The sequence below is a fragment of the Tympanuchus pallidicinctus genome, unplaced genomic scaffold, assembly GCF_026119805.1.
Source record: "Tympanuchus pallidicinctus isolate F22 unplaced genomic scaffold, pur_lepc_1.0 scaffold2, whole genome shotgun sequence".
In the NCBI taxonomy this organism is placed as follows: domain Eukaryota; kingdom Metazoa; phylum Chordata; class Aves; order Galliformes; family Phasianidae; genus Tympanuchus; species Tympanuchus pallidicinctus.
In genome coordinates, this window is record NW_026294721.1 from 10,118,503 (window position 1) to 10,142,769 (window position 24,267).

The 24,267-nt window shown below is 36.1% G+C and overlaps 1 protein-coding gene across 9 annotated transcripts in view; it reads right to left on the minus strand.

Annotated features, from left to right (window-relative positions):
* SORCS2 (sortilin related VPS10 domain containing receptor 2) overlaps positions 1-24,267 on the minus strand; it is a 527,145-nt gene that overhangs the window by 33,111 nt on the left and 469,767 nt on the right. For all 9 annotated transcript variants that reach the window (XM_052683127.1, XM_052683125.1, XM_052683126.1 and 6 more), the window contains exons 13-18: positions 18,644-18,735; positions 16,988-17,095; positions 5,012-5,132; positions 3,444-3,577; positions 2,727-2,855; positions 1,013-1,184 (exon numbers count right to left, since the gene is read on the minus strand). In XM_052683127.1, coding sequence (XP_052539087.1) covers positions 1,013-1,184; positions 2,727-2,855; positions 3,444-3,577; positions 5,012-5,132; positions 16,988-17,095; positions 18,644-18,735 — 756 coding nt within the window. The remainder of the gene's footprint in view (positions 1-1,012; positions 1,185-2,726; positions 2,856-3,443; positions 3,578-5,011; positions 5,133-16,987; positions 17,096-18,643; positions 18,736-24,267) is intronic.

The following is a 24,267-nucleotide window of genomic DNA, read 5'->3' on the forward strand; positions in this document are numbered from 1 at the left end:
AATAATTGTATGAGTTTTGCCTATTGCCAACAGAGACTTGTGAAGGCTTCAGAACTTTTTGTTTGAAAAGGAAGAAAAAAAAGTGAAGCTGCCAATCAAAACTGTTAGACTCCAAGTTACAATCAAATGCTCTAGTTGTACAAAACAAGTTAGAGAAAAGAGAAGGAAGCACAACTTGCTACACCATCGCTAGTACTCTGCAAGCCTTTGGAACAAGAACAAGAACTTGAGGTGGAGTAGGCAGAGCTGTGTTCTGCCTAGATTTTCTCACAGAAATAAAATGCCAAGTGCCCAACGTCTGTCACATAGGTTTGCCAACTCCAATTTTTTGCAAATAGTTGGCATTAGTCAGGAAACACTTCTGTAACCGGAGCACAACAGTTAGAACCTAATACTAAAATGCAAGCATTAAGAAACATACCCAGAGCAAATAACCACATCTGTAAGTTACTCCTTGCCTTTGGTCAGGGCCTCAGGGTATTGTCTCTTCCAATAAACAGGAAAAAGAAGAAGAAGAAGAAAAAGGAAAAAAAATCCTTTGGCAACATAACTAATACATTATAAATGTTCTTATGCTGTGGTATTTGCTGATTTCTGTAAAGCTTTGCCTAATTCCTTCCTGAAAGGCTGAAAGGCAGATTCTCAAAAGCACTTAAATCAGAATATCAAGGGTTCTCAGCATTTCTGTTCTTCTCTGATACAACGTGAAATTTCCAGTTCAAGGAGACTCTGCTAATTTAGTCCCTTTGATTCTCCAATAAGTTGAAGCCTTTAAGGAATAATAACTGAAATGCTGCTGAGGAGACAAGTCCCTTTCTCTGGACAGAAATTCATGGTTCACTGAGTTTACAAGATAGTCTGATTCTCTTGGAAGCATAAGTTTCAGTATTTACAGAGTCATTCATCTTTGTCTCAAGCACAAATTAATCTAATTCAGCAGCAAAGCAGGTAGGAGAGAGATGAACTCTAAAAATAGCAAGTAAAGTTTCATAAAGACAGTGTTAATTTCTACCTGCTCTTGTCTGACAATGAAGGTGATGTCCTCCCCAGGCTTAACAGCCAAGCTTTCTCCTCTGATGCTGATCTGAAGTCCCTTGGGAGCAATCAATGGACACAAATGCTGTGCTAAGTTCTGCTGCAGGTCTACACCACCTTCACACACATTAGAAACAACTTTCCTGTACCTGCAAAAACAATAAGCAGTGAGCGAGGTGGAGGCAAGCAGTAGGCACCAAATGTGAGTGTGACAGTAGCTAACGAATATTGCTCGGGTTCATAAACAGAAAATGTTGTAGATGACCAAAATCAACTCAAAATGCAAAAAAATTTTGCTTGCGGACATTGTTTCTATTGAGTGAAATCTGTTAGAGGGATTAGAGCATGATCAGGATTTCACTTGCATGCACTGGAAGAGTCTATCCTCTAAAATTCAGAAATATGCCTGATCTGTTCTCTTAGAGCTGGGTATTCTGCTGTTCTCTCTCAACACCGCCCCCCTCCCCAATCATGAAGCTTTCAATAGCCTTCAGTGCTCCAGGGGTGTTGGCTCAGGATTTTGCTGCTCACATGTACTCCCAAACTCAGGCTTCTATCCTATCCCACTTTACTACTGCTTTACATGTAGTTGGTTCAAGTTCCAAAGGTCAGAAATAAATTAAAGTAAGCAACTTCTGCATTAACCCAGAACCAATCACTTATATACTGTTCTCAAATCTGTGCATTTCTTAAAATATATAACATTTATTTCACATTATAGTAATAAAAGCTTGAACTTGATCACCTTGATGAACTTGAACTCTTTTTCAACATAAATAATTTGATGTTTCTAGGAGCATAAGAAGAGCTAATAAAGAAACACTTGGAAGTACAGCAATTATTTACAGATCAGTTTCAATCAGGTATGCTATTTTTAAACATTCTTAAAAATTTGAGTCAGATTTCACTCTGATGAATTCAAACTCACATCACAGCTGTCAGCCACAACCCAAAAAGCATCATTTTCCTCAGTAAGGCAAATATACACAAAGACTATGATTCTATTGCCAGATTTGACATTTCATCATTTGGTTTGCATCTCCACAACCAATAGAGATGATGTTATGATAAGCCAGAATAGATGCCAGCTGCAAGTTATTCTCAGCACAGACGTCAGACTACATTGTAGTGTGTACTCTATGCACTATTGTTTACAGTTACTAAAGCTTTACTTTGATTCTGAGTATCCCATATGGCCAGGAGAATAATTCGTTCTCTGTAGAGCTCCTTATACTGGTGGAAGTGAGAGACAGTGGAAAGTTCTGTGAGACATTACTTACTCCTCTGAGTAATTAACTGGATTTATGCAGGGAGCTAAAAGAAAAGGCTTTGAATGGGCATTACTATCAGAAGTATAGCAATGCTTATTAGCTCTCCCAGCAGTTAGGAAAAATTATTGGGAACAAGACAGCTCTCCCTCTTCTCAAATCAATTAGTTTATTGAACCGCTGCGAACGTGTAAAGTAACATTGCTCTTACATTAGTCTGCAGAAAGATTCTGCATGAGCTGTAAGTCTGAGCCACAACAGCTTACCACTTGCATTTTCCCTTTTTTTTTTTTTTTTTTTTTTTTTTTTTCCAGTTTCCCTACTTACACCACTTCCCTAAAGCCACTTTCGTAGTCCTTGGTCAGAACATTCTCCTCCACTATGGAAGCCCATGCAAGCCAGTCAAACCCAAGATTGACTTACCCACTGCTGCTTGTGTATGCCTGCCCCAGCACACAGTCTTCAGGAGGTGCTTCTGGATTAAACCAAAAGTCAGCAAAGCACTTGCTAGACTGTGACTTCAGATGTGCAGAGCGCTCAAACCCGTAATCACTGGAAGACATCAACACCAAGCGTGTCACTATCCCCACCTTATTCACCAACCCAATTTGGGTGGATGAGATTACTTCTTTAAGAGTAAAGATTTTTAAAAGTATCTGCTGTAAGCTGAACACACAGTTTCATGAAGCCACTTCTGTTCTAAGTGTAGTTTCAGTGGGGCAAAAATTGTTATAATTACTTTGCCAGTTCTGCAAAATTAACTTTCTTGGGAGCTTAGATTTTTAAAAGGTATCTTTCGCCTCTCAGACCAACACATTTCTTCCATATTTTTCTTAATTTTTATTTTTTCTTAAAAAAGAACGGGTTTAATTGCCCCATTAATAAATCCAACAGATGTTTTTCAAGTCTTGATCAACAGAGAAAAACATTGGGATTTCTTCAAACAGGTGAGTCAAATACTTAAAGCACAGCAACACTTTCAGACAAAAACAAATTCATAAGCTACCTGTTATTCAAAACTATCACATTGCTTCTTGTTTGTTTGCACACAGCCATGCAAGAGTGGTGCAAAAGGAGGAAAATAAACTCCTCAAACTCTAAATAACATTTCACTAACGATGAATCTGAATATCCACTCACCATAAGAAATCAGAGTTTGCACATTCACAGACTTTGGACGTTAGAGCTGAAGTGAAACTTCTCCCTTTAACGCACCATGATGAAATCTTCCTCTTCCGAAAGCTCCTCTGTTGACCCATGATGCAACGATCACCCTAAACATCAAAACACCAGATTTATTGCATGCCATAACCTGCATCGCAAAGCCACAATCTGAAATTGTCAGGAGAAAGTCTGGTTTCTTTTTGCCAAGACTGGACACTGGTATCAAGTCTCAACTCATCAATTTCTAGAGAAATTTACAGCAAGTTATCTATGATGTGACTATAAAAATGTGATCAATTATCTTAAGACTGAGACTGAAGGAAAACAGACTCAGCAAAGAAGAAAAAATACTTCACATTCAATTCAATTGGGCTCTTATACAAAGCTCTCACGTCCACTACTGGGATATTACACAGTTCTAACACACAATGTCTCAGGACACAAATTCAAAGATGTGCACAGAAGTTCTAGTACAATTTAACCCACGTTCCATGTGTGTACAATCTAGGCACAAGCCTACAGATGTGTACTTAAAAACTCAGGCTTCTTATGGCTGGACTTCTCTCTAAATCACCACATCACGTGTAGGCAGTCAATAGGAAGCACTAGGCACACAGAGACAGGTAGTATTAATACACTCTTGAAGCTAACACTGCACTGGTAATTTAGCAGCTGTAAGTACTCTGTCAGAGATATTTTAGTTGCTTCCATTTTCTGAAAGACATTTAAATGTCAGTGTACCCAAATAATGTCACTCTTCAGACGTGCATATTACTCTCAAAATACACAACGATTTCAAACAAGAAGCAATTCCAAATTATGTGTGAGAACTAGCAAGTGAGAGTTGGAGAGCTGGAATAACAACAGAGTTGTGTACCAAAAGGAAACCTGCAGAGAGCAAGAGAACAAGTATACTGGATGAAACAAACAAAATAATTAGAACGACTATAAATAAACATGACATATCCCATTTAATGTAAGAATTAGAGACACTGGTCTCTAATCATACATTACATAGAAAACGTAGCTTCCCAAAATTAGAATTGACCAGAGAAGAGGAATTAGCACAGCCTTAATAGATTAACTACAGAAATGGTACTGCCCCAAACAACTGGACTCTATTACATGATCAGTCCGCTGAAATCCTAAATTACGTCTGGAATGGGCTTTACTTACAGCAATTTATATGAGTGCAGTATGTGGTCAGGAAGTTGGCAGTACATACAACTGCATTTTGAAATTGCTTCAATCAATATTAGAGATCTTAGTTTATGGTATATGCACCATAATCCAGTAGGACCACCTATTATTATGGAAGACCACTAGATATATTGCTGCCTTTCCCAGGACACAATTTGCACAATTAAAGGGAACACAGAATCATCCTTCCAACTTTTAACAATTGTAAAATCAGCAAAATATCAACCAAAGGAGAATAGAGCTGGGAAGGTGACATCCAAATTCTGTTAGAAAACATTTTCCTTGCTCACAATAGTGAACGATTCTTTCAGATATGAAAAAGTTCTGGCATATACAGTCAATACCTGTAGATTTGTGAGTTCCCAAGATTCATAGTCATCATCAGTGCATTCCCTGGGGAAGGATGGCCTGAAGTCCACCTTCACCAGTTCCCAGTCCGAGCGGTAACTTATGTGTCCAAAGACTCTGAACAAAAGAATCACAAGTAAAATCTTACAGGAAAGAAATACCACGCATCTGAGATTCCAATTTTCCATTCTGACTTCTGCTTTTCACGGATATGGTTCCCTGCTAAAAGGTCAATGGTGCTTTTTTTTTTCATTATCTGTGGAACTCTGCAGAGAAAAAGCATAGCTCATGGATTAGAGCTTTTTTTTTCTTTTTTTTTCTTTTTCCAGCAAAGTATACAAGAACGTAAATGGAGATACTCTAGGTTTTCTAATTTGGAATCCAATATTTTTGTCTGTTATCTTGTTATACATATGAAACATTCTCTGATTTTGATCCAAATTAGGATCAGAACTGAGGAAGCTATGTCACTATTTCCTTATGGTTATGGTGCAATTTTTTTTTTTTTTTTTTGTATTTGTTTAAACTTACACAGATTTTAGATGGCAAAATTACTATTGTTCAAACTCACAGCAGTATTATGAAGTTGCATTCATTTCTAAGGAATACACTGAATCTACACATTGTATTGGAGGATAGAGTCTCCGTTTCAGATAGTCCAAACTATAACAAAAACCAGTCACAAACTGTAAATCTCTTCTTGAAAAATAAAAAAAAAAAAAGAAAAAAGTGGAAAAAAAAAAAAAGGAAATCTTACAGCTTTAAAAAACAGGTTTCACTTCAAAAGCAGCCAACACTTTCAAAGACAGAATATTTATTTCCAAAACCAAATGGGCAAGTATGACATCCAGCAACAAATTAGAAAGGATAAAGACTCTATTTTGGCAAAAGTCAAATGTATTTGTGGTTTGTATCTGGCCTGTGTGGCTTACTTGCCAAAGAATTTAAGGTTGATTCTGAAGCCAAAAATTTCTGCACAGATCATACTGCACAGAGTTCATTTTCCAAGTTTTAGTAGCATTCTCCAAAAGAATTCATTCCTTTTGTTTTGTCCTCAGTTTCGTCCAAATCCAGACACAGCAGGAATGGTGCAGTTTTGCAAAAAAAAATATTCTGCCACTTAGATTCATTTTTTTTGTCCTGAATACCAAGTTCAAAGTGGAACTACGGTAAAGTAGAAGTAAAAAAACCAACAAACAAACAGTGAATTCTCTGCAACACAGAAGCAACATCATTGCACTAAGTCTCTTCCCTATTAAATGAATGTAGAATTCTGAATTCCTCTACAAAGGTTGAAAAATACTTGCAGAGAACATAGGGATTTCTTCCTTTTTTCCTGGTACCTTTGATTCTCAGTCCCAGCATAGATATACAGATATAATCTATAGATTGAGCTTCACTATCAGTAGAGTATGTATTTAAACAGACACACAGGCATTTTGTCTGCATGTTTTACTCTTTTTTTTTTTTTTTTTAGTGAGGCTCTGTGACTAAAGGACTTGCACCAACTACCTTCTTTCCTTTTAAATGTCTCCGTGGTTCAGAAGTAAAAACAGTACACAGAAGTGAAAAAGCATAGCTCAGCACCCACTGGCTGCATGTGCACACAGGTGTGTGGTCCCACTTCCCATCAGGACAACTGTCTTGCATCAAGATCTGCAGGTTTGGTTCCTTTTTCTGGTTCAGTTGAATCCTGAGACCTGCTGTCACCATATGCTTTTATTCATTTGTAGTCATATATACAATAAAGTGACTACTTGGGTGGTCTTATGCTTTTTTACAATGCCTGCTTCAATATGCCTGGCTTTGCTGACAGAAATGAAGTGTCTTTTGTATGCTAAATACCTGATGCTTTTTTTAAAAAAATATATTTTACTCTTTTTTCTCCATACAACTGTTTAAAGAGAAGCAGACTTCACCTTGCAGTTACACAACTACCTACCTCCCTGAGTGCTTCTTCAAGCACCAGAGAACCTCACAAATTGGTCACATTTCTTTTATTAACTCATTTAAATACATTCAAGTGTAAAGATCCAGGTTCTGTCAAGGCCTCACTCCTGACTCAAGAAAAGTATTTTCTATAGAAGAAATCAAATTTTCTTCATTCATGTTAGCTACTACAGACAGATGAGTCAAGGGAAAAGGAAGGAAGGAGATGGCTGGTTGAATTCAGTACAGAAGAAAGTAGAAAACAAAATCTCTGAATGATTAATAATCATCTTTATGAGCTCAGAGAGGTCAGAGGTGATTCTAGATAGCCATAAGAAGGAGAATATTTTGCCTATATATAAAATAAAACACACATACCTCTCCTCCAACTTTCCCAAAGAAGTACAAATCCTGAGTTACAAAACTCATTTTGATATCAACAAAGATACCAAACAAACTATTAAGCTTGTAAGTACCTTGGAGATAATTAAAATGATAAGAAAGAGCCACCAGAGATTAAACAAACAAACAAACAAACAAATAAATCATGTCAAACTAATGTAATTTCCTTCATTTACAGGGTAACTGCCTTGAATTATTTTTTTCTGAAAAAGTTAAAAATGAGCAGTACAACAAAATGTCTTCAAATAACTCTTTCTATATATTGTAGAGTTGTCATTAAAGAGACATGAAATAGGGGCATAAAAGAACAAGGATAAGAATCACTAACTTAAAAGATGAAGCTATAGAATTCTCCAGTGGTAATGGAACGAGATACTGAGGTTTTATCCTCTCTCACAGGACTGAGATATTAGTGAAACATAGGCAATAGAGAATCTGGCAATACTGACTAGTGCCACACATCCTCCGATTTTATAAAATTCATGGAAATTACTAAAGAAATTAAGAATGCTCCCGAAGAAGGATACTGATGTTATATATAATCTGTACTTGGTCTCATAGAAAAAATGATTTGCATGATAGGTCTTGTGATTCTACACACCAGTAAACATGATTTAACATAATACAGTAACTGTACCACTGTTTCAACCACTCTCTGGGTTAAGTAAAATACCTGAGATTCAAGGTGTCCCATCAGCATAACCACAAACCATACAAAAATGCATACAAAAAAACTTAGGAATACCTGGGACACATTTCCAAAGGAATTCAGCAACTGGTGTGCACTCAGATTTGTAAAATGTTTGAAACATGGCCTCACAATTACTAACGCTATTGCTGCTACAACACTTGATGCCTTACTGAGGACAGGGTTTTGCAGACACATCAGAAGAGCCCATTCAGATGTAATGCCAAATAACAACAAAAAATCCTTTACAAAGTAAAAAAGAAAGCCTTTTTTTTTTTTTTTTTTTAATGTAGAATTCAATGGATTGGAGAAAAATATGAGCAATGCTGAAGCAATACATAACAGCAATCATATTGCTCAGGTGCAAAATATTCATGTCCAGATAATTCACATGTATGGAAAAAGATGGTACCGTGTAGCAATGATCAGAAGATAAGTATCAGGATGACATTAGTTCATAAGCTGCTCTGGGCAGCCTGGTCTAATGGTTGGTAACCCTGTCTATGGCAGGGAGGTTGAAACTAGATGATCTTTGAGGTCCTTTCCAACCTAGGGCATTCTATGCTTCTACGATTCTGTGATATGCTATTAAAACATTCTTCTTTATTAATTCTATTTCATTAGAAGGCTAACAAATCAATTCTATTGCAACTATGAAAAATGATGCTGATACATAATTTTTGAAAGAAATTCTAATTACCTTAAAATTCATTTCCTTTTTTTTTTTTTTTTTTTTTTTTTTTTTTTTGCAACTATTTGGAATCCATAATTTTAACACCAGTGTTCCAGTCACCATAATAACTTTTTACATTTGTTCCTACTTCATTTATGAGCACATCATCTTAAAATTTGATTGCATCACTTGATAGCTAAGACAGATTAATGCAGTTTTTAAGCTAACTCATTTAAACTATTTGCTGGAGGATTGACGTTTATTTCTGTTCCTGATAAAGCTCACAATCAGGGAGAGCTAATTTAATGGAAATTATATGCAACGATAATCGCTTCCAATAAATTCACATTTCAGTTCAACAGGAAAAGGCATCTCTTCAATAGATGTTTTTAGTTTACATGAACAGTATTAGCTTCACTGCCTGCTGACTGTGTCACTAGTTAGATACCTGACCATACTATGACGGTTCTTGTAATGGAATCTCCCAGAGACTTATCAGCTTTCATGGCTTCATTCAGGAAAAATGATCCCAGTTTTCACAGTGCAGCTCATCTCGGATGTCACAGGCAGCTTGTTATATCCACCATGTTTGCTTTTAATTTTTGGCTGTGCTCTTCAGGATGTTGTTCGTAGCCTTTTACATTCTTTGGCAGAACAGATGGAATTTATTATGAATATAATGTCATATAAATTAAGATATGCCCTGAGCAACTTTTTATCACGTTACATTGATTTACCAACGTAGCCCTGCTCTGCTACTCTGGACAGACAAGATGGCTTTGAAGAGCCTGATGTTCATATGCACCAGATACTAGGAGCAGTGTAGCTGAACCTGCAACAGTTTTACTGCTGAATATAAAAAAAAAAAAAATCTGCAACCTCAGAGTCAAGGAAGCAACCCTGCTGTACCTGTAACATGAAAGCCATGAAGACACCACATGTGGAATTTATTCAGATGTTTAACACAGCACGTAACATTGTCCAAGTTTTGCGGTCATACTGAAGACTAGTGATGACAACTGTGTGATGCATAGCTACTTTTGTTTGAAATCAGATGCTTCTTTCATTCTAGACATGCGGCTTTAATCTCCCAAGTGCTGTGTTGGCTTTTGCTCTCCTCTATATGACTTTGTCATCGACTGTGATGTTTGAAACAGCAGAATTTACCTCTGTAGCCCTGTATTGCCCTGCTGACACCCTCTGCTAGCTTCACATGCCAGCTGGATGTTGCACAGTACTTGTCATGTTTTGGAAGAGCCTTCAAATGTATAAAACTCTCAACAGAATAAAAGCCAGGATTTCAATCAGGGTCAGCCAAGTGCCCATACGTATCACCTGTACTTCAGGTCATCCCAACGGGGCTGTCATAGATAACAGATCTTAATCCATTCTTCTAAGCAGCACCAAAGTAAGATGTCAAAATATTTGAAAAAAGGCATGTACCTGAAATTCTTTGTGGCTCTAAACCTCAAAATCAAACACTGAATATGTGACCAAGCTGGGAAAGGAAAGAAGACTCTCAGAGCTGCAGCATAACTATTTTAAAAACTTTCACTCTGTCTCTTGGAAAGTACTCATTTAAATCAAAGTAGCCACAATTATGCTGAAAAATGGCATTTAGATTTTATTCCCCATGAACAGGCTTCCTTTCCAGTAGTATAACATATTAGAACAAACAACTGCTGTCTCTGACAACAGAGGCCATTAACACTACAACAGCAGCGATTTTCTCAGCTGTCCTTTACATGAAAGGTGAGAAATTCCCTGTCAGTTTACGGTCAACACCTTAGCTTCATTTAGATCACAGAACCACAGAATGGACCAGGCTGGAAAGAAACTCAAGGATCATGAATCTCCAACTGCCTCACCACAGGCAGGGCCAACCAACTTCCCCATTTAATAGTAGACCAGGCTGCCCAGGGGCCCCATCCAAAGTGGCCTTGAATACCTCCAATGACAGGACATCCACAACCTCTCTGGGCAGCCTGATCTTTACTACATACTGAGACAATAAAACTGAAACAACAAATGAAGGTGAAAATCTTTTTTTCTTTCTCTTTTGCCTACTGTAGTTTATTATTCATATTATTACAGTATCTCTCAATAGAGAGCAAGACAAATAACCTCCCAATGACAGGATGCCTAAATAAATGCTGAGAGAGTAAAGTGATTAGGGTGTGGCACTGGGAGGATGCACTTTATCTCTAGTGTAAACACTGCCAACATATATATTCCTAACTCACAGAAATGATGAGATTATTAATGAAAGACATTCATGGGGATATGGGCTGGAAAAGTAGGTTAGCCATGATTATGTCTACAATGCTATTTAAAACCTATTGACTTTAAAAAGAAAATGACAAATGAATTTTTAAAGACTTGCTTTCATTCCATCAGTTGTCTTCACCTCCTTTACAGCACTGTAAAATCAAGAAAAACTATTTAAGTCAAGGGAATCATACTAATATAAATGGATGAAAGTTATGTCACGTTCAAGTTGCTGTCTGTTATACATCAAGATTATAATTTAGCATATTTTTCTAATTTCCCAAAACAACAGAGGTCACATTTTCAGTGGCCTTCCTAAATTACAACTACAGAAATGATGAATGCTTCCATGTGCAACAACAGATACCTGCCTGCACAATGCAACTGCTTATAACTGCTTATAAACAGTGCTTGTATACACAACATACTAAACTTGTATACACAACATACTTGTATACACAACGTACTAAAACAGAATCACAGAATCACCAAGGTTGGAAAAGATCTTCAAGATCACCCAGTTCAACCATCAAAGCATGCTCAGACATTTAAAAGTGCTTTAAACTGCAAGCATATGCAGTTGTGTATGCCAAAGTACTGAAGAGGTTTTTGTTGTGTATTTTTTTTTCCTCTAGTTGGGCTGCCAAAGTGAAAAATGACCAGAGGAAACATTTAGTTGAAATTGAACCAAAATATGTTTTCTCATTGTTTCCTGCCTCCAAAAAATAATAATTGCCAATCATTCTTTTATGCCAAAACATCTTGGTATCAGCTCCTTTGGGGAAAAAAAAGGAAATGAATGCCTATGTTCTAAGAAGTAATGGGGAGGAGCAGGATGAGCATGTTTCCATTTTTTCCAGAAGCTTAGTGGCTCCATGATATTTGGTGAACAATCTCCAATATTTTTTTTTTCCATCTATTTGGTAAAACTCTGTCCAAGAAAAATCTTTTTGCATGTAAGCTGTTTGGAAAAAAATATAGATTTAATACCTAGCCTGATGCCTTATGCAGAAGTAAATACAAGGTGGACTGTGAAGAAAATGGACTGATTCAAGGAGAAACATGTGACATTATAAATAATAGCTTTAGAACAACCAGCTCTCTGATATCATCTTAAAGATCAAATTCACCTGTAGAATTTTATATAAGATTTTATAATTAATTCTCTAGCTAAGAATTTTCTTTTTCTACTCACATACTTGAAAACCAGATCTCTTTTATTCCAGATAGGAAATTATTCATTTGGACTTCAACTTATAAGCAGAATAAATAGCTTATGGTTGGCAAAGTAGTGGTCCTTATTCTTAGAGCAAAATACAGCAAAATGGAGTTGAAGGCATAACTACAGTCAAGTAAAATGTTAGAATGACTTTTTTTGGTGGACAATGTTTCTAATGACTACCTCATTATTCCTACTTGCCAAATCTAGAAACGAAACAAGAACTGTCTTCGTGAAAGCGAAGTTAGAGCTACATAGCTACAGTCACTCAGTGACAGGTTCCCAAACTGACCTAAAGACACTTTCTGAATGAAAGAGTCCCTGTGCCACACTTTTTCTCACCTCCCCTTTAAAAAAAATACAGTGATAAAAGATTCTTTCAGGACACAGATTCCTACTCTTTCAGCTCCTGCTATTTAAATGTATCTCCAGGTCTGTCCTCAAAGTGCCCCAAATATGGGCTGTAGCAAGATATTAAAAGCATCACATTCCACTGCTTCTGAATTTTGTATGTCAACTTCATGAAAAGGAAATTGAAAAATAAAGCTTCACTCAAAGGGGTTCTTTTTAGCAGACAGAGAAGGAAGAGGCTGTTTCATGGTCTGGGCTCCAAGACCACAGGCTTGTAGTCATGCTACAGTGCACGGACTTGCACTGCTAACATCTGTGTGCACAAAGGTGACAAAAATAATACCAGCTGAGATTTGACACTGAATTGTTATCTGCAATCCTGAGTTAGGTGATACATTAAGTTAGACTGAAATCAAGGTCACCATTGTCTGGCTGTGTTTCTTCCACCTATGGACACTGAGGTATGCTTTTTATTACACAAAGAGCAGAACGATTTCATCACCAAGCAGCGCTTCTTAAAACTTCATTCAAACAAGAAATCATATGGTTGTAACTAAAACCTATAATTCATCTTGGGAAATCAGCTACTCTCTTACCTACTCAGGCTTTATTAACCCGTTAGCTGCCTTTTTTAAGGGGTACAATATGAGAAATTTAGCAATGAAGAGCACATGATGCAAAGGTGTAACCTCCACCTGGAAGGATACTCAAAGACAACAAGAAAATGTGTAGGCACATATGGCACAACAATAAGCTCCATAAACTACATGTAATTTTGATTGTTCATGTCAGTGTCAACGTACCTAGGCAAAATTGACAGCTGCAAAAATCCAGATGGTTCTGCCTAATATCCAAACCCTGTTAAATAATATCCACCATGTTTTGATTAAGTTTAACCTATTTTCTTTCTCCTATTACCATTTAGGAAGTCAACAGGAATGCAACAACTGACTTCAAGAACACAAAGCACAAGAAGAAGTTAAGAGATGTCAATAAGTTTCACAGTAGCATCTTAAATTGCTGCTCTACGTAAGACCTCAAGGAAAAAAATCCCTTCAAGAATTATATATTATATATGTACACAATGGCCTGTAAAGAAGGATTTGATCCTACCTAACACAAAGAAAAGAATTTTATGTAAACTCTTAATAAAAGGGACCATGGTCTGAAGTACCACAGTTACTGTCCCTGCTGGATTTACTCTGCAGTCTCAGCACAAATAGTCCCAGAAGCTAAACTGTAATTAGAAGTCATTTAAACACATTTGAAAATTTCATTATATGAACTACTTCCTTTGAAGAGGAACATCAATATTTCAAACACATAAAACTATTCTTTTTTCCACTAAGTTGAGCTGTTACTCAATACAGTGTTATTAAGAAGGTTTTTTTTTCCCAAATATATTGTGAAGTGTAGCATTGCATTTCAGTAAATTTTGCTCTTAAATAACTTAGAACAAAATAAAGCCTATTAGAACAAGCACTATTTTGATGAATTTAATATATATCTATTAGTTAAGAAGCTTTCTTATCAAATCTTACTTTTCATTTAGCAATAAATGATGAATTTGAGTCCTTCATTTAGAAAACAATTTTATTCAATTTGTAAATTTATGTATTCTTTATTACTTAAAACTCCTAAATATATTAAGTAGCTCTACTTAGAGTATAATTTTTACAGAGAAACGGTTCCCTAAAATTTCCTCATAGTTTACTGTTTTGAATTCCTAAAACACTTAAGTAGGTCTACTGCATAGTACAATGGAATAAAATATGTTTTCCTTGGCATTTGAGTGCACATATTTTGAATACTGTGAGGGATTTGGATGAATGATTTTGATGAATTTCGACTGGCAGATGAAAATTCAGTTTTTTAAAAAGAATTTGACAAGCTTGCATTTGCTTTTGCTCTGTCTTAAAGGATATTAAAAACTTTCTGAAGATCTGAAGATCACGTTCTGAAGAACGTGAGGTAACCACATGCACATTCCCCTGTTCCTTCCTTCACTAAAGCTTTCCAGAGAACTTAGTTTTGGTTAAGTTAGGACAGAAGAGAATTTAAACAAAAGTCCTTTTCAAATCAGGTAATGTTCCATCACCATGGTGGAGAATGTGAAGTCTCTCACACATCATTACTGTGTTTTTTAATATCTTCCCCAGATAATCTTTCTATTTTTGTTATCACTTTTAACCCCAATTCAAATAAAAAATATAGAAGGAAATCCACAGCCCAATTTCAGTGGAACTGGGATATTACCCTGCAGAAAGAGGTTATTTCAAAGTAAGTAAAATATTTGATTCCTTTGTGAGTTTATTCTAGAGGTTTTAAATGCAAAAGTCTCCTCCCATATTGCTGTAAAGTCTTCTAGTTGTTATCTTCTCACTTCAGAATTATCTTATCTCTGCTAATTTATGCAGATTTTACACTGGACTTTTTATTCAAAATCAAAGCCAAACAATCTCCCCACCAAAGGGAGAAAATGAAAATCCTGCACAAGTAAAAATGCCAGGTTAGGTTCTTAGTAATGGAATTGGGGACTGGATTCAGGGTAAAAGATGCTGTATTAATTTATTTCTATTACCATACAAAAGTACATCTTACCATCATTTGCCAGAAGTAAAAACACTTATCTAACAAAATGGAAAAGATGGTAGCACTTCTAATGGAAAAGATGTCAGAATTGATTATTTTCCTCAGGGAGTATGAATCAGAGGATGGCATTTCTCAAGAGCCGAAAATTCTGATAGATAGAGTCATGCCCAGCATCTAAATCCAACTGTGAAGTTTTAGGAGAAAATTATCTAAGCCAGAGAGAACAACAAAAAGTCCTGATACACAGCCAAATAAAACACCACTGGGCAGACAAGGTCATCCTGAAGGTAAAACTTTAGCAAAGGTGGCAGAAAAGGCAAGGACGCTCATAACAGCAGTGGGGAAACACATACTGCAGGCTTATTTTTCCCATTATGTTTGGAGACAGGTAGGAAGACAGCAACTATTTTCAGTGCTTGTCTGTAACGGGAAGTCACTGACATCATCCGTGTTCAGTAGAACTAGTTGCAAAGTAGGACCTTGCAAGAGTGACAGAGATGTGGGAGTCAGACTCCTGCCTCAGAAACATTCAAGTCATATGATGGTTATTAGTGAGCCTGTGATCTTGTACCAACTCTAGCTACAGAGGGATGTATTTCATACGTATGATTCCAAAAAGACGTATTTTTCACATGAGGTCTTCAGCTATTTAATCAGATAATTAAATACATTTTTTGCAAAATCACTGTTTTTCAACAAATAAAAACCAAAAATCAGAGCACAAACTCATCGCGCAGTGCTCTATCTGTCAGTAAGTACAGAGTAGAATAAGCTTTTGATCCCTATACTTCAACTGAAGGTAATGGAAATCCTCCATTCAGAGACACAAATACCTCTGTGTGATATATATTATACCATAAAAATCTATGCTTGAGAGAAAAGGAAGATGCAGTGCATTTAAGTGTGCTGGCGTTTCTGTTTTGCTGCACATCCTTTAAAAACTACGGGCTGGGTTGATTTTTTGTTTTTTTTTTCCCCTGAGGAAAATACTACTGGTACACATTAAAGACAGCTGTATTTCTAATTCCTAGAAGAAAAAGCTTGTCATGAATATACTGAGCTCCAATACAAAGCATCAGACAAACTGCTCTGAGAGAAGCAAACTCATCATCCTGCACATCCCTACGTGCAGGAGCACACTCTCCTCTTGCACTCCCCTTTACTACTGCATTCAGCATGTACAGCATTGGATAGCTATTTTTTTACTTTCAAACACTCTTAAAAAGTTAGCATTTACACTGAGACAGAGCAAAACCTGCAGCTCAGATCCAGCAGTCCCTAGCCCTTTGGAAAAAAAAGACAGATAAATGCAAGTCTGAGCTGCAGAATTGGCTTATTTTTAACTCTAAATCACAGTATCTCCCTCAGTCACAGCACAGAATTAAAGTATGTATTTGTTAGCACAGGTTTTGGTCACTTAAAGCATCATACTTGGACAACTATGTACTTGTTTGCACTGTGAAGACAATTAGCACAAGAAGAAAGGACAGATGTTTAATGCTTTTGATATGTAAAAATCAGAAAAAAATGCAGGATACTGTTATTTTTATGTAAGTTTCTCAGATTTACTCTGCAGTCCTATTACTCCACACTCTGACCACAGCTATGTGAAATTTCATACAAACAGAACTCTTTATCTTTACAATCTGAAATACTGGGTTAGAATATAGTGCAAATCAAAGGTAGGCTGCACACTGGGGCTGTTTGGACATGATCAGTGTAAGGGCTTGTGTGACAGCAAGAAAAAAAAAATCAATGACTCAAGTATTATTTGAAACATCCACAGATGAAAATATGCTCAAGTGCTTAAGCAGAGAACCCTAAAAAAAGAAGTGTAGACAGGAACTTACGTCATGACCAGTGTCTCATCTCCAGGTTCGCTAAGTAATCCATCTACGAAGACTGAAGTGCTTGTAAAATTATGTGTACTCCAAGTCTGGCCTTCATCTATGCTGAACCTGTTAAAGAATAGAAGTGGTTTCATTTGCAAGTAGTATACAAGTCAGAATTCATTGAAAAAATAAAAAATCCCATAACCACTAAACCCCAGGATTTACAATCACTGAAACACAGTATGCATGAGTGGTGTATCTCATTAATGTTCCAGGGTCTCCCATCTTTATTAGAAAGAGCATAATAAATTTGTGACAACAACGGTAATTCTCAGGCAAATGAAAAATAATGTCTGTCAACAAACAATCCTGCTAATTTGTAGGTTCAAGAGTCAGTTAATTTACACTTCATTCTCTCTCGAAGTCCCTGAGCTGGAGACCTGTTAAGCAGAGGTCAGTAAAACATTAAGCATGCAGAACTGCTCAAGTGCTAAAACTGCAGGCACCAAGATGATGGCCCCTTACAGCTATGACAATCCGCACAAAAATTTTCAATAGATATTCAGCAAAGTTCAAAGTTCAGCATTCAAGTACTCTGTGTACCTAAAAATTATGACTGGAATTCTTTTGTCTTGTGTACTTTTCAGGTCTTTTTAATACTACGATAACGACGGTTTTCAGTCTAGTTAATGAAGCATACAGCCAAGATCCTATTAGAATAAGCAGCATTATGCAAAAATGAGCCTTGTTATGATCAATCTTCTGATCACTTGCACCTCCTATTTCCTAACCTAGCGGGAGGTGCCCCTGCCCTTGGCAAAGGGGTTAGAACTAGATGATATTTTAAGTCCCTTCCAACCTAAACCATTCTATCACTATAGATCTATCACTCTTTTTTTTTTTTTTTTTTTTTTGACCACAAAGATGATAATTTCATATGCCATTACACAAATCTACCATGATTTGCTTCACTATCATTCAGTTGAAAATTTGTTATTTCATAACAAAACTATTTGCAACTAAACTTTCCAGTCAAACAAGAGAAGGCCATTTTCTGTAGTTGCATCACATGACAGGATCTACACAGAATGTGTAGTACAATTAATTAGTGTAGGAAATTGTCAGAAAAACTGGGCTTCCTGCATATGGTACTATACAGCTTTTATGCACAGAGAAATTCTTTTCCCATTGGCTCCAAAAGACTATGTTGCATTGTTCTTGCCAGAGCAATTCAGGGCTATTCTCCAGCATTCTCATTACCGTGGCTGAAGAGAACAGAACTTTATCACAGTATGAAACAACTATTGTGACCTAAGGCATCACAGGGAGAACATTACTGCCATATGCTGCAGGTGCAAACCAGTAGCAGATAATGACCATGATAAACATGGCTTGTACCGTAGAGTTCCAGGATAGCAGTTTAAGCAAAAATATCTATACTTATGTTAGAAAATCTTGTTATGATTAATACATTATATGTCATGGTACCAATACCACCAAGAAGAAATCTTTATGAAAACATCTTTCTGAATTCTGTCAAATTAATTAATGTTAAATTAAGCAGATTACACTTGCATCTCATACGTGATTACACTGAAATGTTCATCTTAAAATCTGAACTTTGTCTCTTGTATTGAATACACAATAGCTTGCTCTAATTGACTGTAGGATTACTTGAGTATTTTCAGTGGGATAGAGGTATCTTTGATGGCCACAATAACTCCACCGTGGTCCAGGTACAAGATGTGATGCTCCTCTTCAAAGACCTACAAATCAGAAAACGAAAAGTCCAACTAAGCAAATGCAGAAACAAAATGTATGAGAAAACCAGTATTAAAAATCTTACATGTTTCATAATGTCCACACTGTAAACAGAAAAGGACATACAAGTCAGTTTAACTCTTACACTTCTCCCAGTTGTAAAAGAGAAGAAAGCTAAGCAGGTGAATCAGGAAATGTTCAGGTTCAAATCACAGTCAGATTAAACTGTCTAAAGTGATTTTAGCCATACCTTACATTCCTCGCAGCATGCCTTCTGCATTCTTTCCTATTATATATCACCAGGTGACCTATCACCTTACTTCAGTATTTGCCATATTCTTTATATCTTGCAGAATGAAATGCTTTGTAATCTAATTCTAAGAAAAATAGGAAAACTGCCACTGTCTGGGGCTGTCTTGCAAGTTCTTCAGACTCTACCGAAGTTGAAATAATTGATGCCACTGTTTTCTGCATTTGCAATGTCAATGATTTATTTAAATTCAAACTTTGTGATCACATAAGGGGGCTGCTCTGAGCTCTGAACCAAAATACATGTAATATTGATTTAATGGTTATAAAGGAGTCAAAATCTCCTAAATTATTTTCATTCGTTTGTCTAGAGGTCATCAGTAGTACTAAAATAAATGAATAAGAAATATCCTATTTTCTGCATCTGTTATCTATTTTAAGCCGGCGTTTACTCATGTTATTAGCCAGTGAAAGTTCATTTACCATAAGATCAAGTGATAAAGTGAGAGTTTATGCACACACATAGCAGTTCATAGAACACAGAGCCTCCTACACATTTTGACAAAGCCAAAGAAAAAAACATAAAGGCGAGCTCTACTTTGCCTTGTGAATGAGAAAATGCAGACAATACACAATGGTTTTTTAATGACAGTGCTAAAGGATACACTTAGGAGATAAGTAAGACTGAACCAAAGAGAGAAAAAGTCTTAATCATACAGCACATCCACCATTACTTCACAAATAGCAAGCACTTAATTTGCCTTTAGAATTCAATATTCCCCTCATTTCGTAAGAACACGTGTTATGGGATTCCTTGGGTTTCGAGTGTTTCATTGGCTTTTTGGTGTTGTCAGTTTACTGACAGAACCCCGATAGGGGACATTTACAGTCCTATCTACTTGTTACATTCAGCTACACATTTTAGAAGACAATTCAGTGAAATGCAAACATTCATTTTAGATGTACTTCAAGAGGATGAAATCGCTTCAACTCAGATAAGCCAGCAGAGTTTCAAATTTCATTTGAACCTTTGCTCAAATCAAAATGAAACAGCAGTGCCAGAACAAGAAGTTTCTAAAAGCTTCACCTTCATACAGAAGATAAAGGAAGATGCTGTCTGCATGACTTCATCCAATTTAGGGTTTCTCAGAAAAGCATCATGGCAATTCCTAGTGCACCTTTTCAGTACACCAGGTTTACCTATTCCCGTGTAAACTATGGCATGCTATAAGGCACAGCAGACCCATTACAGGTATATAAATGTCATATTTATATCATGCTCTTCTTGCAAGCATTTCAAATACATTCTAACTAAAAGATAAGTATCAATTCCTGCATTTTCATTTAATAATGAATTCATGAAATCAGAACCTGAAAACAATAGATAGGCATGTTCATATGACAGCCTAGAATTATGACTTCTCTCCACTAAATGACATCAGGTAATAGATTCATAATGATCCTTACTAGTAGCGAACAGAACTAAATTAATATAACCCGTTTCTAAATATTTCCTTCTTTTGTAATGTTTTGGATAAATTTATGTGCTTTATAATAGTAAAGTCAACTTCTGTCTCTTTGTTTGCTCCTGTGTCTATTGCAACTGCAGCAGGTTATCTGTTGGGAGCAATTAAGCGAGCTCCATAAAAAATAACTGAACATGCTTAATTGAGAAATTTATTGCACACAATTTTACTCTGAGATATCTTAGAAGTAACCAAAAATACTCAAAGTCGCTTGCATCTCACAAAATGACATCCATTTCTAAATCCAAATCTGTAATTTTCCTACAGCAGAAGGAAGCAGCTGGACCTTCACAGTGGTGAGAAGCTGGGATTGCATCCTTTACCACTGTGCTTGAAAGTATTACCACACATCCCTTAAGATGTCTGCAGAAAAAAAAAGTAGTCTTGCTTAAACAAAGGTATTTCATATTGCTTTGATATGAAAGGATTTGAAACAGATAAAGAATATTCCTACAACTGAACCACTGAACTGGAGCTCCAAAGATCTAGGTTCACTTCCTAGGTGCACTGTGTAACCTTAGAAGGTTAGTACAATATATTGTGGCTGCACTAGATCTTCCATAGCAGATCAAACATGAAAGGCTTTCCTGTTCTTGTCTTTACTTTTACTTCACAGAATCACAGAATCTGAATTTCAGCCATTTCTTCTGAAAACCAGAACTTTCTCTTACTTTGCTCACGGTGCAAATGAAGTTGAAATAAAATGAAAAGTTGAAGAGAAATAGCTTGTTTTAAAAAAGCACATCCTTAACATTTAGAAGAGCATCCTAAAATTTTGAAAATCAGGACTCAAAACAGGCTCACAGGGAAAAACAATGTTCAAAATCTGTATGGTCTGTAATTGTGTACAGAGGCAGTCCATTTCTCCCAGGATGCAAGATCTATTTATTTGACCCAGTATCATGTTCATTAACACATTTTATCAATATTGTTTTCCTGGTACAATAGATGGAGAAATCTTCCAATTAGACACATCTGTCCCACGAGTTCACTTTAGGCATACTTCATGGTTCACTTAAGATGATCTAAGCTCACACAGTTCATGATAATGTCAAGGTTGGGTTCCCTTCTCTTGCTTACATTCCAGGTCACTGCTGCTGCATGGACATATAAGCTACCTGTCAATCAGCTCCTAAATCTGTGCTGCTTACAGTACCATGTTGTACATACAGTACACACCACACATTTCATTCTGCTTTCAAATGTTATTCAGTAATGTTTTCAAAAAACACTAATAAGCAAGTCAGCCATCATGCAACAGAAAGGCAGTAGAACAATTGTCACCAGCCCACACTGTGGTTACTTAGAATCTTTGCTTTTACTTTTTCTTAAATTTTACTTAATTCTATGGAACTCTTTTTGGGCATTTTGATTTGTACCTATCAGTGCTAGCTGTGTTGTCTGCCATAGTAAATCACCCTGAATTCTCAAGTGAACATACCATGTAAAAGCCATGGAAACATGAGTTCAGTTGAAATCATTCCAAGTGTGTAAAACAGATTCAGACATTTCTGAAAAACAGATTTTCCTTAAATTGAGGGTGAACTACAAATATGGGGACTGGTCCCATTTACAAATCACAGACTGAATTTGAGTTAACAATGTGATGCTCTAGTACAAAAAAAGAGATCTCCTCCTGAAGTGAGGTGATAGCCAAGATGTCAAGATATCAAAGGAAATCATTTCATTCTGATTAATAATTATAAAATTTATAATGTTGCATCCAATTTCTCCATTTTTCAAGAGAAGATTTTAGATAGTCTGATCAACAAACAACAAAAAGGAAGAGCAGTTTAGAAACTTCTTCCTTTAGGAAAAAAAGGCAGATTTGAAACTGGCAGGGAGGGGGAAAAGCCTGTGCTATGGGTAGACATGATAATTGCCTTTCAACATCTGAAAGGTTATTTAAAGCTGACAGAAAACTTCAGCTCCCAAAAGACAGGAGGAAATCAGCTTACCTTGCAAAAAATTGTGGAACAGCAAGAACAACAAAAAGCAAGGATATGCAAAGCAGCTTATGTTAAATGTTAAAAAATCTATGAAGTAAAACACTATATAGGAGCACAGCAGAATCTCCTACAGTGAAAGATTAAGAAATAGGCCTGGAAAATCTCTATTTAAGTTGTTTCTGGTACAACTGATGCTTCAGAGCAGGTGGTTGGATTATCTTTCACTTTCCTCCTAGGCCTATGAGTCCCAGTGCCAATATTGCTATTACTTCACGAAAGCTTTTACTCAATTCCTTGAACAGTCTTTTCCTCTGAGTTCTCCAAATTTACCTATGTTCTTTTTTTTTTCACTCTACATAAGCTTGTGTATTCCTTCTCATAGTTTGTAGACAACTCTGCAACCTCATGTATGGAATGTAACAAAGGTGACAGGTATTCAATAATCACAGCCTCAAAGTTTCCAAGGTAGAGACTTAAACCCACCCAAAGAACTGTAACTGAACACGAGCTTTGCCCTCCCTTCTGCCAGCACAGGAAAGCTGTAACTTTCTATCCAAATAATTCCTGTATCACTGATGACAAAATTCTTGTCTTTTTTTTTTCATGAGTTCCAACAGAGAAAGGAAACACATGTAATGTATATACAGCAATCTATGTTTTTATTCTGATAGCAAATATTGAGTAAGCTCTTCCAAGACTTCACAGCAGTTTTAATTAAAATCAAGTGAGCAATGGTGGGTTTGATTTTGACTGTCACAATAAGGACCAGTTTGTGGCTGGTTTTACAGTTTGAATAGCCATTTTAAGGTCAAGTTCCAACACATATCATCTGTTGGAGTGTCTCAAAAATAAAAGCAGCAAAATATGACTTTGATCTCCATCACTCTTTCCTTCTTATTTCTCACCCTATCAAAATTATGAAAGTCTGGGAAATGGTGACAATAAAACATGAGAGGCTTCTGTTAAGTATGAGATAGCACAGCACAGGCTGTAAATTCTGGAAGGCTTTCGCATTTAAACACCTATTTATCATCTGCTAGAATTCAAGAAAGAATTTGGCATAAAATCTTATCTTTTAAAACTTAAAGAACATTACCATGATAAAAATAATATATATTTTTTTAAAAGTTCTTTTGCAGAGTATTAATGGCAATCTAAAACAGCAATATAAGAAAGTGTCTGTATTTACTCTTATGTCAAAGGGGCTGAGATTAATAACACTAGTGAGTGCATTTTTCCATTTACTTATTCCCAGATAATAATACAGCTTTTATTTCAGTAGAACACTAAAACACTGTTTTAACTGAAATAAAATACTTTTTGATATAGTGGTAGTTTGAATGCTGTTTTTTCTTTTCTCTGGATATACATTAAAAGTAGATTACAGAACCTCCTCATGTCTTATTACTATTGTTATGGACATTTAAACTCATAAAGAAAATATCATTGAGGCAGAGCAATTTAAAATAAAGTGAATTAGAAAGGTGTTAGGTTTAAATCAACACTACGCATTGGAAACATAAAACATCTGAAAATCAAATGTCATTTCAATCACTACAAGACTGGGATTTTTTAAAAATACTTCATATATTTAATCCTATAATTGATTAAATCATACTAAAAGACATTCAAAGGTTTACTACTATTTTTTTTCCAATCTCTTTTTGTGTTCTCATTTCCAATGGAAAACAAACTTTAAGCTTTAATAGCAGTTTTTAACTGCAAAGCAGAACAATTTTCTCCCTTCCTATGCAAACCCCATTTTTCAGCATAGGATATTCATACTGCACGATTTAGCCCAAGTCCACCTCTT